General features: G+C 44.3%; 2 protein-coding genes across 2 annotated transcripts in view; one reads left to right on the top strand and one right to left on the bottom strand.

Annotated features, from left to right (window-relative positions):
• Positions 1-10,279, top strand: part of LOC311131074 (insulin-like growth factor-binding protein 3) — a gene marked incomplete at both ends in the record, with an annotated part of 19,837 nt that extends 9,558 nt beyond the window's left edge. Inside the window, one exon of the mRNA XM_084163890.1 lies at positions 10,154-10,279. Within this exon, the coding sequence (XP_084020016.1) occupies positions 10,154-10,279 (126 nt within the window). The remainder of the gene's footprint in view (positions 1-10,153) is intronic.
• A 4,081-nt stretch (positions 10,280-14,360) lies between these two features.
• igfbp1a (insulin-like growth factor binding protein 1a) lies at positions 14,361-17,868 on the bottom strand. The gene is made up of 4 exons (XM_084164321.1): positions 17,315-17,868; positions 16,860-17,032; positions 16,079-16,207; positions 14,361-15,502 (listed from the first exon to the last, which is right to left on the bottom strand). The coding sequence occupies exons 1-4, from the start codon at positions 17,691-17,693 to the stop codon at positions 15,377-15,379; spliced, it is 807 nt and encodes a 268-aa protein (XP_084020447.1). The 5' UTR covers positions 17,694-17,868; the 3' UTR covers positions 14,361-15,376.
• Between the last annotated feature and the right edge of the window lie 592 nt (positions 17,869-18,460).

Here is an 18,460-nt window from a genome sequence, read left to right as displayed (position 1 = left end):
GAACGTACGTCAGGAGACTAGAATAGCAGTGCTGGTTTCCCCATGTTACGACATGTCGCCAAGCCAATGATGGCGCTGCTGTTATGTGTATCTGTGTGATACTACAGTGGGGAGAACAAGTATTTGATACACTGCCGATTTTGTAGGTTTTCCTACTTACAAAGCATGTAGAGGTCTGTAATTTTTATCATAGGTACATTTCAACTGTGAGAGACGGAATCTAAAACAAAAATCCAGAAAATCACTTTGTATGATTTTAAGTAATTAATTTGCATTTTATTGCATGACATAAGTATTTGATCACCTACCAACCAGTAAGAATTCCGGCTCTCACAGACCTGTTAGTTTTCTTTAAGAAGCCCTCCTGTTCTCCACTCATTACCTGTATAACTGCACCTGTTTGAAATCGTTACCTGTATAAAAGACACCTGTCACACACTCAATCATACAGACTCCAACCTCTCACAATGGCCAAGACCAGAGAGCTGTGTAAGGACCATCAGGGATACAATTGTAGACCTGCACAAGGCTGGGATGGGCTACAGGACATAGGCAAGCAGCTTGTTGAGAAGGCAACAACTGTTGCCGCAATTATTAGAAAATGGAAGAAGTTCAAGATGACGGTCAATCACCCTCGGTCTGGGGCTCCATGCAAGATCTCACCTCGTGGGGCATCATGAACATGAAGGAGGTGAGGGATCAGCCCAGAACTACACGGCAGGACCTGGTCAATGACCTGAAGAGAGCTGGGACCACAGTCTCAAAGAAAACATTAGTAACACACTGCGCCGTCATGGATTAAAATCCTGCAGCACACGCAAGGTCCCCCTGCTCAAACCAGCGCATGTCCAGGCCCGTCTGAAGTTTGCCAATGACCATCTGGATGATCCAGAGGTGGAATGGGAGAAGGTCATGTGGTCTGATGAGACAAAAATTGAGCTTTTTGGTCTAAACTCCACTCGCCGTGTTTGGAGGAAGAAGAAGGATGAGTACAACCCCAAGAACACCATCCCAACCGTGAAGCATGGAGGTGGAAACATCATTCTTTGGGGATGCTTTTCTGCAAAGGGGACAGGATGACTGCACCGTATTGAGGGGAGAATGGATGGGGCCATGTATCGCGAGATCTTGGCCAACAACCTCCTTCCCTCAGTAAGAGCATTGAAGATGGGTCGTGGCTGGGTCTTCCAGCATGACAACGACCCGAAACACACAGCCAGGGCAACTAAGGAGTGGCTCCGTAAAAAGCATCTCAAGGTCCTGGAGTGGCCTAGCCAGTCTCCAGACCTGAACCCAATAGAAAATCTTTGGAGGGAGCTGAAAGTCCGTATTGCCCAGCGACAGCCCCGAAACCTGAAGGAGATGGTCTGTATGGAGGAGTGGGCCAAAATCCCTGCTGCAGTGTGTGCAAACCTGGTCAAGACCTACAGGAAACGTATTATCTCTGTAATTGCAAACAAAGGTTTCTGTACCAAATATTAAGTTCTGCTTTTCTGATGTATCAAATACTTATGTCATGCAATAAAATGCAAATTAATTACTTAAAAATCATACAATGTGATTTTCTGGATTTTTGTTTTAGATTCCGTCTCTCACAGTTGAAGTGTACCTATGATAAAAATTACAGACCTCTACATGCTTTGTAAGTAGGAAAACCTGCAAAATCGGCAGTGTATCAAATACTTGTTCTCCCCACTGTATATAGTACTAGTGAGCCAAGTTAGGCATGACTTACTATGCACTGAATGGAGCTGTACGCATACTGCAGACTGATGCTGAAGTAAAGACTTTCTAATCAACATTACCTTGCTCTTGTATAGAATAAACACAATACAAAACATGGTGTCAGGAGTCAGAACCAAATAGGAATATCCTTGACGAATCAAAATATCAAAACAACACACAGATAAATGCACAGTAGGAAGGGACGCGCCAACTAGCTAACCAGCTACACACAATAATAACAATGACAACGACAACAATGGCTTACCCAGTAATTCCAGTACCAGAACCTATGGACCTGAAGGGTACCAGTACCAAAACCTATGGACATGAAGGGTACCAATACCAGAGCCTATGGACATGAAGGGCAATACATACAACAACTGGACATATTTTCGAGCACAATGGGAAAACTATGAGATAGTTACCAGTCTGGACAAAAAGGAAGCAAAAGTACGCATAGCAACTCTGCTAACCGTGATGGGAAAGGAATGTCATCTCTTACAGCGGCATCTTCATATACCTGAAGCAGAGAGAACTGACCCGGTAAAAATTATAGAGGCGCTACAGAAACACTTTGAGCCATCCAGGAAAGTGATCTACAAGAGGTACATGTTTAATGCTTGTTAACAAAGTCAATGTGAAACATCAGAGCAGTACATTGCAAATCTGTGGAAGCTAGCAGACACGTGAATTTGGCACATTACGAGAGGAACTAGTCCATGACAGGCTTGTCATAGGCACTAAAGATATAGCTGCGTGAGCGCGCATGCTCAGAGAAACCAACCTCACACTGAACAAAGCCATTGACGTGTCATTCAAGTGAATAAGCACAAATGCAAATCAGGAAAATTGGTGGAGGTGAACCAGAGACTGTACATTATACCTCCCGTGAGCGACGTTCAGAATCAAAACGCCAAACATATGGTCATAAACAGACAGAGTTTACATGGGATAATAACAAACATAGAATGCCAAACGACTTACCCTGTCATTACTGTGGTTCAGTACATGCCAAAGCCAAATGCCCAGCATACGGTGTCACGTGTAAAGCATGTGGCAAATGAAACCACTTTGCCAGAGTTTGTAAACAATCACAACACAAACCTCAACTTAATCTATTAGAGGAAGACAATGAGTCAGATGACCAAACAACAGATGCAATGTGGTAGATCTCACAGGTTAAATCTGGTGAGGACGAGGTGAAAAATGGTTCATTAACCTTAAGCTAGCTACACTCAGTGATGAGTCATTGACATATGACTCCAGCCATACAATTAAATGTCAACTAGACACAGGATCAACAGTGAATGTCATAAACTATTGGGACCTAAAGCGAGTCATGCAAGACGGCAATCCAGTTCTCCTACCCAGCAAAGCTACACTCAAGCTATATGACGGCACACTGATAAAGCCAACAGGAGAATGCAATCTCAAAGCAGATCATGATGGAAAAAATTTTCATATCAAATTTCAGGTCATGGAGACATTCCAGCTTCCTCTGCTGTCAGCTGACACGTGTGAAAAACGTACTACATGTGAACCACAGCCATGTGTTACATTTAGTTGACACCCCAAGCATCACATCCACTGAGGTCATCATGACGACTGAGGAGATCATCTCCAAGTACAGTGAGAGAAAAAAGTATTTGATCCCCTGCTGATTTTGTACGTTTGCCCACTGACAAAGAAATGATCAGTCTATAATTTTAATGGTAGGTTTATTTGAACAGTGAGAGACAGAATAACAACAAAAACATCCAGAAAAACGCATGTCAAAAATGTTATAAATTGATTTGCATTTTAATGAGGGAAATAAGTATTTGACCCCCTCTCAATCAGAAAGATTTCTGGCTCCCAGGTGTCTTTTATACAGGTAACAAGCTGAGATTAGGAGCACACTCTTAAAGGGAGTGCTCCTAATCTCAGTTTGTTACCTGTATAAAAGACACCTGTCCACAGAAGCAATCAATCAATCAGATTCCAAACTCTCCACCATGGCCAAGACCAAAGTGCTCTCCAAGGATGTCAGGGACAAGATTGTAGACCTACACAAGGCTGGAATGGGCTACAAGACCATTGCCAAGCAGCTTGGTGAGAAGGTGACAACAGTTGGTGTGATTATTCGCAAATGGAAGAAACACAAAATGACTGTCAATCTCCCTCGGCCTGGGGCTCCATGCAAGTTCTCACCTTTTGGAGTAGCAATGATCATGAGAACGGTGAGGAATCAGCCCAGAACTACACGGGAGGATCTTGTCAAGGATCTCAAGGCAGCTGGGACCATAGTCACCAAGAAAACAATTGGTAACACACTACGCCGTGAAGGACTGAAATCCTGCAGCGCCCGCAAGGTCCCCCTGCTCAAGAAAGCACATATACATGCCCGTCTGAAGTTTGCCAATGAACATCTGAATGAGTCAGAGGAGAACTGGGTGAAAATGGAGCTCTTTGGCATCAACTCAACTCGCCGTGTTTGGAGGAGGAGGAATCTTGCCAATGACCCCAAGAACACCATCCCCACCGTCAAACATGGAGGTGGAAACATTATGCTTTGGGGGTGTTTTTCTGCTAAGGGGACAGGACAACTTCACCGCATCAAAGGGACGATGGACAGGACCGTCAAATCTTGGGTGAGAACCTCCTTCCCTCAGACAGGGCATTGAAATGGGTTGTGGATGGGTATTCCAGCATGAAAATGACCCAAAACACACGGCCAAGGCAACAAAGGAGTGGCTCAAGAAGAAGCACATTAAGGTCCTGGAGTGGCCTAGCCAGTCTCCAGACCTTAATCCCATAGAAAATCTGTGGAGGGAGCTGAAGGTTCGAGTTGCCAAACGTCAGCCTCGAAACCTTAATGACTTGGAGAAGATCTGCAAAGAGGAGTGGGACAGAATCCCTTCTGAGATGTGTGCAAACCTGGTGGCCAACTACAAGAAACGTCTGACCTCTGTGATTGCAAACAAGGGTTTTGTCACCAAGTACTAAGTCATATTTTGCAGAGGGGTCAAATACTTATTTCCCTCATTAAAATGCAAATCAATTTATAACATTTTTATAACATTTTTGACATGCGTTTTTCTGAATTTTTTGTTGTTGTTATTCTGTCTCTCACTGTTCAAATAAACCTACCATTAAAATTATAGACTGATCATTTCTTTGTCAGTGGGCAACCGTACAAAATCAGCAGGGGATCAAATACTTTTTTCCCTCACTGTACAAGGACGTGTTGGATGGGCTTGGCTGCCTTCCTGGAGAGCTACACCTAGAAGTAGACAATGCAGCCCGGCCTGTGCAGCAGCTACCAAGACGGATACCTATTCCACTGAAGGAAAGGATCACAAAGGCCATACATTCAATGGACAATGGAGAAATAATCACGAAAGTCACAGAGCCAACACCGTGGATCAGCAACATGGTTGTCATTGAAAAACCTGATAAACTACGAATATGTATGGACCCCAGTGCACTCAACAAAGCCTTACTGAGATCGCACTTCCAGATGCCCACAATAGAAGAGATTCTCAAATCAAATCAATTTTTATTTGTCACATACACGTGTTTAGCAGATGTTATAGTGGGTGTAGCGAAATGCTTGTGCTTCTAGCTCCGACAGTGCAGTAATATCTAACAAGTAATATCTAACAATTTCACAACATATACCCATAACACACAAAACTAGTAAGGAATGGGATTTGAGAATATATACATATATGCGCAAGCAATGACAGAGCGGCATGGACTAAGATACAGTAGAATGTTATAGAATAGAATGCAGTATATACATATGAGATGAGTAGTCCAAGATATGTAAACATTATTAAAGTGACTAGTGTTCCATTTCTTAAAGTGGCCAGTGATTTCAATAGGCAGCAGCAGCCTCTAATGTGCTAGTGATGGCTATTTAACAGTCTGATGGCCTTGAGATAGAAGCTGTTTTTCATTATCTCGGTCCCAGCTTTGATGCACCTGTACTGACCTCGCCTTCTGGATGATAGCGGAGTGAACAGGCAGTGGCTCGGGTGGTTGATGTCCTTGATTATCTTTTTGGCCTTCCTGTGACATCGGGTGCTGTATGTGTCTTGGAGGGCGGGTAGTTTGTCCCCGGTAATGCGTTCGGCAGAACGCACCACCCTCTGGAGAGCCCTGCGGTTGCGGGCGGTGCAGTTGCCGTACCAGGTGGTGATACAGCCCGACAGGATGCTCTCAATTGTGCATCTGTAAAGGTTTGTGAGGGTTTTAGGTGCTAAGCTAAATTTCTTCAGCCTCCTGAGGTTGAAGAGGCTCTGTTGCGCCTTCTTCACCACACTGTCTGTGTGGGTGGACCATTTCAGTTTGTCGGTGATGTGTACACCAAGGAACTTGAAGCTTTCCACCTTCTCCACTGCGGTCCCGTCGATGTGGATAGGGGGGTGCAACCTCTGCTGTTTCCTGAAGTCCACAATCATCTCCTTTGTTTTGTTGATGTTGAGTGAGAGGTTATTTTCTTGGCACCACACTCCCAGAGCCCTCACCTCCTCCCTGTAGGCGGTCTCGTCATTGTTGGTAATCAAGCCTACTACTGTTGTGTCATCTGCAAACTTGATGATTGAGTTGGAGGCGTGCTTGGCCACGCAGTCATGGTTGAACAGGGAGTACAGGAGGGGGCTGAGCACGCACCCTTGTGGGGCCCCAGTGTTGAGGATCAGCGAAGTGGAGATGTTGTTTCCTACCTTCACCACCTGGGGGCGGCCCATCAGGAAGTCTAGGACCCAGTTGCACAGGGCGGGGTTCAGACCCAGGGCCTCGAGCTTAATGATGAGCTTGGAGGGTTCTATGGTGTTGAATGCTGAGCTATAGTCAATGAACAGCATTCTTACATAGGTATTCCTCTTGTCCAGATGGGATAGGGCAGTGTGCAGTGTGATGGCGATTGCATCGTCTGTGGATCTATTGGGGCGGTAAGCAAATTGAAGTGGGACTAGGGTGACAGATAAGGTAGAGGTGATATGATCTTTGTCTAGTCTCTCAAAGCACTTCATGATGACAGAGGTGAGTGCTACAGGGCGATAGTCATTTAGTTCAGTTACCTTTGCTTTCTTGGGTACAGGAACAATGGTGGCCATCTTGAAGCATGTGGGAACAGCAGACTGGGAAAGGGAGAGATTGAATATGTCCATAAACACACCAGCTAGCTGGTCTGCGCATGCTCTGAGGACACGGCTAGGGACGCCATCTGGGCCGGCAGCCTTGCGGGGGTTAAAATGCTTAAATGTCTACCGGCGATATCCAACGCAAAGGTATTCTCAGTACTCGATGCCAAAGATGGATATTGGCAAGTCAAACTTGATGAAGTGAGCAGCTATCTAACAACTTTCTGGACACCTGTAGGCAGGTATAGATGGCTGAGAATGCCATTTGGAATCAATCCAGCAGCTGAAGAATACCAGTGCAGACAGTGTGAAGCACTACAGGGACTAAAAGGAGTGATTGTGATCGCAGATGACATTCTACTCCATCGATGTGGTGACACACACGAAGAGGCGATGGCAGATCATGACAGAAACCTCACAGCTCTCCTGCAGAGAGCAAGAGATGTCAACCTGAAGCTGAAGAAAAATAAACTCTGGTTAAAGCTACCTAGTGTGACACACAGTACATACTGCACACACACACACACACACACACACACACACACACAAATGTTTGTTTTACTATCCTTGTGGGGACCAAACAAATGATTTCCATTAAACATCCTATTTTACCTAACCCCTAACCCTAACCCTAACCTAACCATTAAACTAACCCTAACTTTAACCCCAAAACCCTAAACCTGATCCTAAAACTAACCCTAACCCCTAACCCGAATTGTAACCCTAACCCTAAACCTAACCACTTCTGGTCCCCACAGGGATAGTAAAACCAAACCACACACACACATATTCTTACCCGGGGATGTGATGTTTGCGTTCTGCTGAGGCATGACCTGCACACGATTTTGACAATCATCCAAGATGAGAAAGGCAACAGAGAGAGAGAGAGAGAGAGAGAGAGAGAGAGAGAGAGAGAGAGAGAGAGAGAGAGAGAGAGAGAGAGAGAGAGAGAGAGAGAGAGAGAGAGAGAGAGAGAGAGAGAGAGAGAGAGAGAGAGAGAGGGTGGAGAGGAGAGAGAGAAATTGAGGTTAGCAATAGGGCACACACACAAACACACACACAGTTTGGCAGGTGACTGTAGAGGACAGGTGTTATTATTACATTAGAAAAGTAAATCAGTGTAATTTTAAGTCCTTTCCGTGCAAACACTAATCTGTTTACACTCTGTGGCCGTGTCCGAATACCCATATTTGCGTCCTAAATAGTAGGCCATTTAAGTATGTGAAAAAATAAAGTTTGATAGTGTGCAACATAAAATCTAGTATACTTTAAATGCCCGGATGTCATACTCATGTTGGCTTTGACAGCAGCTGATCATTAGATATGGGGGATGCGCGATCGAAATCAACGAATAGTGGGAAACACCGCAATCACACATGACGCATTCTCAGTATGCGAAAATAGAATGTGTTATAATATGTGACTCGGGATCTAGCTGCGTTATTGATGTCATGTTAATCAGGCCTTTTAATTTGAACATATGGATTGTTTTAGTTTTGTAGGCTAGGCTACCTATTTCATTATTTAATTTATGGATCAAGCCTTAGCAGTCCTTCTGATCTCGTTCCCAATGATCAGTGCTTTAGTTTATTATGTTGCTGTCCAGCGGTTCTGGATTTGCAATGCACCCAACTGTCCATGTTTTTTTGTACAATAGCCTTTTGATTTGAACATTTGAAAAGTGTTGGTGTGTGTACTGGGCTATTTAATTTAATTTATATACTGTATGTTACAGCACTTTGGTTTCACTAATAAATAGGTTGAAAAGGTACCAAATGATCTGTTGCTGTCTTCAGTCCTTTTTAAATAAGATAGATGGGCTATTTGGGCTACAGTATAGGTTGATGGGATGGTCTGCCTATAACCAGCCTGAGTAGGCCTATAACTCCATTCCTATTCTATTCAGAGTTTAGAGAAATTATTTGAATTGGAAATTAGCTATTATCAGGCTGGTTAATGTGATGCATGTCTGTTAAATTTGGAAAAATCCACCCTCCACTCGGCCCCGCCCCACCTACTCAGCCAGTCAGGAGCCGCTACTGCGTTGAGGCCATGGCATACAGCATACTTTTTACTAAATGGTATGTGCTAAATAGTATGCAACGATTAGTGCATAGTATGCAGTTTAAGTATATATTACGCTAAAATGGTATTCGGACACAGCCACCATCTCAAAGTTACAAGTCCTATATTTCCCGCTCTGTCCTCTTTCCCATCTCTGTCTTCTTTCTCCTCTCTGTCCTCTTTCTCCTCTCTGTCCTCTTTCTCCTCTCTGTCCTCTTTCTCCTCTCTGTCCTCTTTCTCCTCTCTGTCCTCTTTCTCCTCTCTGTCCTCTTTCCCCTCTCTGTCCCTTTTCCCCTCTCTGTCTTCTTTTCCCCTCTCTGTCCTCTTTCCCCTCTCTGTCCTCTTTCCCCTCTCTGTCCTCTTTCCCCTCTCTGTCCTCTTACCCCTCTCTGTCCTCTTACCCCTCTCTGTCTTCTTTTCCCCTCTCTGTCCTCTTTCCCCTCTCTGTCCTCTTTCCCCTCTCTGTCCTCTTTCCTTTCTATGTCCTCTTTCCCTCTCTGTCATTTCCCCCCTCTCTGTCCTCTTTCCTCTCTCTGTCCTCTTTCCCCTCTCTGTCCCTTTTCCCCTCTCTGTCCTCTTTCCCCTCTCTGTCCTCTTTCCTCTCTCTGTCCTCTTTCCCTCTCTGTCCTTTCCCCCCTCTCTGTCCTCTTTCCCTTCTCTGTCCTCTTTCCCCTCTCTGTCTTCTTACCCCTCTCTGTCCTCTTTCCCTCTCTTGACCATCTGTATATGGAAAATCCGGACTATCCAAATGTCTGTCTCCCTCCCTTTCTCTCATTCCCCTTTCTTTCCCTACCTGTCTCAAAGTGATAAGTCCTTGTCCTTACTTCCTCTGTCTGTCTGTCTGTCTGTCTGTCTGTCTGTCTCTCACGCTCTCTCCTGTCTGTCTTTCTGTCCCGCTCTCCCTCTCTGAGTGTTTCTAGGCTGTGGCCAGGGGCCAGGGGCCAGGGCTAGTTGAATTGTCTTAGTTTGTTAGCCCTTTCCATGCTGGTGTTAACTATCTATTAGATACAGCTTGCTGAAGGCTGTAAATGTCTGACAGAAAAAGCTCCTTTCCTAGTTTAGTCAAAGTTGATAATAATTGTATATGATAGACAGTAGGTTGTTAATATATTGCATTAAATCAATCAATCTCTCTCTCTCTCTCTCTCTCTCTCTCTCTCTCTCTCTCTCTCTCTCTCTCTCTCTCTCTCTCTCTCTCTCTCTCTCTCTGTCTGTCTCTCTCTCTCTCTCTGCAGTGCCGTCCTTCAAAAGGGAGGAAGAGGGGTTACTGCTGGTGTGTGGATAAGTACGGTCAGCCTCTCCCTGGCTATGATGGAAAGGAGAGAGGAGAAGCCCAGTGTTACAACCTAGAGAACAAATGAGAGGCAGAGAGAGGATGGAGTGATGGCGAGAAAGAATGAGGGAAGAAGGAGAGAGGAATGGGAGAGAGAGATACTTTTTTTTTACTCCTGCCATGCACGTAACTGTCGAAAGAGTGCCGGACCTTTGACCTCAGGTCACAAGACTGCCGGGTGGGGGAGGGAGGGGGAGGGAGAGGGAGGGAGGAGGAGGGAGTAGTAGAGAGGGGGGAGGGAGGGGCAGACTGGGGCAGCACAGCCTAATAGGCCATGCCTTCTGTCCATCATCTGCAGCTATCTGCTCTGTGCTATGGGAACCTCTAGCTACCCCTCGTATGAAAACGAGAGAGAAACTAATCATCTGCACTATTATTTTAGAGAGAGAGGAAGGAGGGACTTTCCCACTCACTTTAAAGAGGACTTGTCTGTGACTGTGACCCAACGCAACATGTTTATGTATGTTTGTGTGTGTGTATGCATGCGTGTGTGTGTGCGTGCAAGCGTGTATGAGTGTTTGTGTGTGTGTATGTGTGTGTAAATGCCGTCTTTCAATAAGCTCAGTTTAGAGGTGTAAGAAAACCTCTTGACACCTAAACCCAAACCCTGCCCTCTTCCATCCTGTCGTGCAGAGACTCCTCCCCTTTCTCAGGGTCCATCAGTGAAGTCTTATGGGTAGGCCGGCCTCTGACCTCTTCCCTGCCATGTTGGACACCACTGGCCTTCCCCACTGTCTCCATAGCAACCAGCTTGTCCCGCCCAATGTGCTGCATCACATTTACAGGTTTAGGGGGAAGGAATGGAATGGAGACGGTGCCCAATAATGGTGCCTTAAATCCACACTGACCCTCTCCCCCTCTTCCCCCATCCCTTACCCCTACCCCTCCCTTTTTCATATTCCTTCCTTAGCCCTCTGCAATCCTTATAGGACTCCAGGAAGAGTAGCTGCTGCTTCTGCAATAGCTAATGGGGATTCAAATACAAAAATAAACAGGTGCTCACATAACGTTACCACCCTGCAGCCTTGGTCTGGTTAGCTAGCTGGCAGGTTGGGTTAGCATAGTTAGCCAAACCACCACTTCTCCAGTCAGGAAATAGGGCCAATGGTGTTGTCACAACAACATGGTCCCTCTATCTGCAGTACTCTTCCTGTCTATGGTGCATATGGCCTGGTGTAGGGTCCTTTGGACTGGGCATGCTCGGTGAGACCGGGCTGCTCTCTTTGCTATAGGTGCCAGCTTCGAGGCCAAGCACAACCACTTAAAGCACTTTAGCTGCACCCAACCAACTTCCCTACAGCGTTCCTCGCAGTTAAAGACAATTGGTACCCATTGTAGCGTAGTAGTCATACCGTTTCATTGGTGGCAACATTTGACAAGGTTTATAGCACTGTAGAACAACACAACAACAACAACAAAAGAAAAAACAATGTTACACAAGCACTTCTGACTGTGACTTTACTCAGCCTAGAGAACAAAGCCCCTCCTCAGAATTTCCATTCTATGCAAAGTGTGTTTTCTTTTTGTTGATATTGTTCTTGGAGATGCTTGTATGATCTTATGCCAATATAACTCCACGAGGTGGACGCAGCACCAAATATGCATTCAAGAAGCAGACAGGGGGTCTGAGGGAGGGGTCGTGGTCCTCTTAGAAGTGCTCCCTGCTTCCTGTATGACGCTTTCACATATCCTGTGTCTGAAATGGCACTATATTCCCTATATAGTGCCCTATGGGCCCTGGTCAAAAGTGATGCACTATATAGGGAATAGGATGCCATTTCAGATGCAGACTTGAACAGTGGAGTGTGCACGACAAGGAATACTACCCCAGTAGCTCGGTAGCATGGAATCAGATGCACACACACTTTAAAAACAAACAACAACAACATCTTAAAACCAACCAACCCGCTGGTGCTATATCCCATTCTATTTGAAGACTTGATTTCGGGGGAGGAGCATTAAATTATGTTTAAGCTATTACCCCGCCCCCTTCCCAGTTCTTTGTTAGTCTTTTTCTATATTCAAATTTTTTTCGTGGCTATGTGTCTGACATATGTATGGTACTTAAAAGTAAATAAATAAAGAAGTTATTTATCCAAGAAATAATTATAAGCTGATCCAAACTACGTTTTTTCTTACGAACAATTCAGTGACTCACTGATTGTACAACAAACTCGAAGTTGATTCAGCGTATTTTGGGGAATATAATCACTAATGAATGTAGCATTTTTTTTATTAACACTTTCTTCTGTTTCTCAGCAGTATAATTATTTTTGTAAACTTTATACATCTCTGGTCTGTTGCCCACGGTAACTGTCAGTCAGGCACTCAGGCACTCAGGTCACTGGTCTGTGGTTTAATTGGTTTGTAACACAGTTGGGGTCAGTTTTATTTATATTCAGTCAATACAATAATCTGAAATTCTTAATGAGGAAATGTTGAATTTGAATTTCAACTGACTTTTCTGAATTGACTGAATGGAGTTGAGCCCAATCCTGTTGTGTAATCCTATGGGTCTGTAGTCCAGTGAAACTCTCAGTCAGTCCGTCGGTCACTACTCCAGTACTTCTCACCGTGCACACCAACGTGCACACCAAAGTGCACAGCAATGTGCACGCGATGCCATCCCGTCTCAGTCTCGGTCCACTGTGCAAATCCAGGGGCACCCGTAACATTATGTCACTTTTCTGGTGGTCACGTAAGAATCTCTCTATTGTTCACGGGTAATTGTACTTTATTTTTCCTTTTTGTTTCAAGTTCTATTGTTTAAAGAGTTTTGATTCTTTAAAGAAAAAAAGCTTTTCATGTTACTAAACTAGAAAATCACACAGCTATTATTTTCTTTGAGAAAGGAAAATTATTTTGTTAAAATATCATTTGTATTTAATGTCTTTTTAAAATAAAAAATAAACACTATTTTCATTTACTGTTGAACGACTTGAGGGCGTTTTTACGAGTTAGGCTGTGTTACCTCAGAGAGCTGAGAAGTACATTCAGTACTCAATACTGTCTTACTTCAGAGTTATAGTAAGTAGGCCTGCATTCAATAAACTGTTTACATCAAATGTTCTAGCAGACAGGGAGGCAGTTGGCAACCAAAAAGATGACAAGGGGAATCTATTTTGATAGTTGATGAAAAGGTTCAGAGGTATTGTGTTTCTCATCACAAATCCCTTTCTCTCCCAGTTCCCTCTCTCCCTCCCTCTCTCTCTATTTCCCTCTCTTTCTCTCTCTCTCTCTCTCTCTCTCTCTCTCTCTCTCTCTCTCTCTCTCTCTCTCTCTCTCTCTCTCTCTTCTTCAGCCTTGGAATGTGGCAAAAACAATAAAGGTACAGGTCAATTTGTAAAAAACTAAAATAAATGTTGTGGTGCCAGGCAGGCTGGCAGTGGGCACGTATGGGGTGGTTGAGGGAAATACACACACACACACACACACACACACACACACACACACACACACACACACACACACCACAGTCACACACACACAGAGAGAGAGAGAGAGAAAGAGAAAGAGAAAGAGAAAGAGAGAAAGAAAGAGAGCGAGAGGAGGAGAGAGCGAGAGAACACAAAACACTGTAAACACACAACCTAGAGCCTCAGGCACTGCTACAGAGCAACAAGACAGAACAACATTAAGTTTTGCAAGGTGTATGTGTGTTTATATGGGTGGGTGGGTTGGTTGTTTGGAGTTTCACAATATATTGAGGAAACAGTTTTATTAGCAACGCATTCCTCTGTGTTACAGATAATGGCTGTGTCTGAAATGGCACCCTACCCCATAGGGCTTTGGTCAAAAGCACTGCTCTATATAGGGAATAGGGTGCAATTTCAGACACAGCCGAAGTTTGTAGCTTTATGCTAGGGCTGTTTATGCACACACTCCTATATGGCTGAGGCATTCACCACATGACCACACAGTCACACACACCACCACAGGGCATCAAGATTGATCTGATCATCAATAATTATTTGATAATTAAAAATAGTAGGCTGCTCCAGACGGATTACATACATAAAAACGTATTGATGAAAAAAAACGCAATAAAGCCCAAAGGCTTATTTCCAATGTGGTCTTCTTTGGCAACAAGATGGGTGGACAAGATAACATATTTGAAGTTAAACGTTTTTATTAAATATATCACCTTTTTTCTTTACAATACAACTCAATTACAAAAGTGTCCACACACATGAGTGAGCAGTCAGTCACTTTGGAATAGAATTGACCTCTCTCTCTCTCTCTCTTTCTCTCTTTCTCTCTCTCTCTTTCCTTCTCTCTCGCTCTCTCTCTCACTTTCTCGCTCTCTCTCTTTCTCTTTCTCTTTCTCTTTCTCTCTCTCTCTTTCTCTCCAACAGCAGCATGTAGACAGAGCACACACATCACAAATCAAACACGGTCAAACCTGTCAGCAGAGACAAACAAACACCAGGAGGTAGGTCAAGGTAGATACCCGTCAGAACAGGGGCAATACAGGAGCATTTCCCATCATGCAATTCTGCAAACCCCACAGGACCATGGGATATTGAGTTTCTTAGAAGGTAAGTATGCCCAAATGAGTTGTTTTCTGCATTCACTGACGTAGTTGAGTGTCATCATGTTGAATCACATCAGAAAAAAACCCACAACAAATAAACCATGACAATGAACATGAAAAACAATGAATAGTAACATAATAACATTTTGAAATCCTTCTAAAATACATTTTGGTCACACAGTGCTTTTGTTCTTGTTTGGTTCGTTTTAAAAAGTAAACCAGCAGACAAACTCCTAAAGACCAGAGCGAGATCAACTCGGCAATATGGAGTAACTCAGGGCATAGATACATATATAAACGTTATACACTGATAATAATACACAAATAATAATAATAATAATAATAATAACAATAACAATAAGGAAAAATTATATACATATTCTTAACATAAAAATAACAAAATTAAGAGATATATAATGTGAAATAAATAAGGCTGTAGAGTTAAAGTAAATGCATGAAAATATTAACAGTGACAGTGTGTACCTGAATATCAAACACCACCATGGACAATTAATAAATAACAGGAATTTTTAAAAACAGTGGTTTAGTGTGTGTGTGTGTGTGTGCACGCGCATGCGTGCGTGTTCTGCATCAGTGGTTGATCTCATAAGAGCACTCAGCATCTCCCTGCAGATCTGTGGATCCCAGAATCTTCTTTCCATTCCAGGAGGACACACACCAACACCTGCCTTTATGTCCATCAAGAGATGACTCACACTGTGAGACAGGAGAGAGAGAGATTTGAATGCCTGTTTGTTTTTTTACACACCGTAACACACCTCCACCTAACACACCTGTTCAGATATGCTATGACCCTCATCTGTGTGCAGCCGCACCTCATGGGGCAAACACACACCCATTCCAAGACAAATGTGTGTACAGGCACACACGGAGAGGCACACGCGTGTATAGTCATGCCACGCCAAGGGGATGACACTAGAGTGAAACTAGCTGAATGTGCTCCAAGGTGTAAGCAGTGCTGTACAAATCTCTGCCTGAACACACATGATTATTTCTGGAGCTGTGGTTGGCACAATCTTGGTTGCACACATACACACACACACACACACACACACACACACACACACACACACAACCAGGTGAGATTCCTTCACACTGACAGGAGTCATGAATTGGGCACCAATCCCAAGTGCACATGCACACACACACACACACACACACACACACACACACACACACACACACACACACACACACAGAGACATACATACAGACAGACAGACAGACAGACAGACAGACAGACAGACAGACAGACAGACACAGTGTGTCTACCTGTTTGGCTTTGTAGAGTCCGTGTTTGTCACAGTTTGGCAGATAGAACCTGGTCAGTTTGTCTCCTAGCTTCTGTTGTGACTTAGCGATCTTCTCCAGAGCTCTCTGTAACTCCACATGACAGGGACCCTAGGAGGAGAGGGAAAGAGAGAGAGAGAGAGAGAGAGAGAGAGAGAGAGAGAGAGAGAGAGAGAGAGAGAGAGAGAGAGAGAGAGAGAGAGAGAGAGAAAAACGTTTTAAGTGTATTTCTATGTACTGTGTAGGCCTATTTTAAGTGTTTTATTCATGTTCATTTGCTTCTAAATCCGTCTCTGAAGGGGCTACCTGGGAGACCTGACCCTACCTGTATTGAATTGTCTATGGGCATGCTGTCAAAGTAGTGCTGCTAGATAGAGTACTGCCTTCTCGCTACTCATCAAAGGCTGCTGTTCTATCCAATCAACCCTCACAGTCAAGGCCTGTTGTGGCAAAACACTGGTATTTTGTAAAATTGTTCCAGGATAGGTCATAAGGTAGGCTAATGCACACACACACCCACCCACATGCACACACACGCACGCACGCACGCACAAACACACACACACACACACACACACACACACACACACACACACACACACACACACACACACACACACACACACTTCAAAAGGACTCGAGCGCCCCCTTGCGGTATGATGTTAACTAACCACAACCCCAACCGTTCTTTGACTCTCCAAAAGTTTTAGGAACGTTAAATTATAGTTGCAAAACGGTTAGTACATTTTCCGTGAGCGCTCACCTGCTCCACCAGTTTCTTTCGAATTGCGTTGACTTTGGCTTTCATGCTCTCCTGTGCGTCCGCGGCGGCCCGGGGATCGAAGGGTTTGCTGTGGCCGGGGAGGTAGAGGCTGGAGCCGGGGTCCGACACCATTGCAGCGTTTTCTGTCTCGGCATTGTCCACCTCTCCTTGGTCTGGAGAAAAGAGGGAATGAGAGTGCCAAGAAGGGGAAAAGACAGTAGAAATCACAATCTTGATTGCACTTATGCAGAAATACATTTGCAAATGATGAATAATGTGCAGACTAATTACTATTAGGCTATAATTATAAATATTATTAGGGTAATAGGCTTTTTAAAATAAAGGTTATTATTTGCTTATGTCAACCATAGACTATTGATATTACATATATATTGCATATATGCTTTTTATAATCTAGCTATAGCCAAAACCTTCTGCAATTAGGGGATACATACCGGGGTTTTGGGGCACATGGCTCCTTTCGGGCTCGGGGATCTCTGTGCATACCGCCTGGCCGCGAGTGAGGGAGTGAAGCGGCCGGAGGTCGCCGGGTCTCGGGGTGCACCTCAGTCTGGACCCGCATGGCGCCGTGTAGATTCCGCACAGATCCCCCGTCTTCAGGGCGCAAGCGAGGCAACATCCGCAACCCGGCTCCTGCAGAACCTCCGCACAGCCGGGCGCCACCGCCGGACACTCGCTCATTTTCTCCGGCGAGCACGGGGCGCATCGGATCGGCTCTTGCGCTAACACCGGGGACCCCAGCACCGACGGGACCAGCACAGAGCAGCATACCGCTGCTGCCACTAATACATTTCTTTGAAATAATCCACCCATGGTAGAAGGAGAGTCTGGTAGACTAAATATAGAATAAGGAAGAATAGTAGCTTATCAAAAGTAAGGAGGGTTAGAATAAAACACAGTTCGTTCCTGTTCCTTAGTTTCTTTCCTTTGATTTTGGAAAAATGACTAACTACTCCTTGCGCGCAGCGGTATTTATACCCGGGTCATTGTAAAACGTTTGACGCATCTGCATTATGAATGATTTCTAAAAAGAAGGTGTAATGATCCGACGGCTTCTGATTGGCCCGCATATGTCCAGTCAGAGACCTCATTTGAATACAACACGCAAAACACAATACCGGTATTTATTTTGGAACAGACCGTGCTCGCACGTCACCGTTTGGTGTTGCAAGTGAGGAAAAGGAATCCTGTATTCTCGCACTATTGCCAGAATAACTGAGTTTCAACATTCTGTCATCCCTGTCAGTCTATATAGGCTATCATAAATTGATCACTGTCTATTTGAAGTTTCAGCATTATAGTTGGATTTAAACTGCATAGATTTTGTGGAAGAGAAAATAAATGAAATATCGTTGTATTTAGTAGGCTAATGCTGAACGGAAGCAGTTTAGTTCAGCAAACAAGTGAGGACCTATTTCACCGCTACAGTGTGGTACAATGCCTGCTATTCATTAGTATTTTAAAAAAAATGTCCTTTCAAACTTCTTACACAACTTCCAGCAAAAACGAATGATGACTGCTGATTACACCGGTTAGCAGGTTAGCCTGCCCGGGCTGCACCTAGTAGGCTACTTACTGTA

The sequence above is a fragment of the Coregonus lavaretus genome (assembly GCF_964263955.1).
Source record: "Coregonus lavaretus genome assembly, chromosome: 6".
Classification (NCBI taxonomy): Eukaryota; Metazoa; Chordata; class Actinopteri; order Salmoniformes; family Salmonidae; genus Coregonus; species Coregonus lavaretus.
The sequence above is the reverse complement of the archived record's forward strand: the minus strand, read 5'-3'. Positions and strand labels throughout refer to the sequence as shown.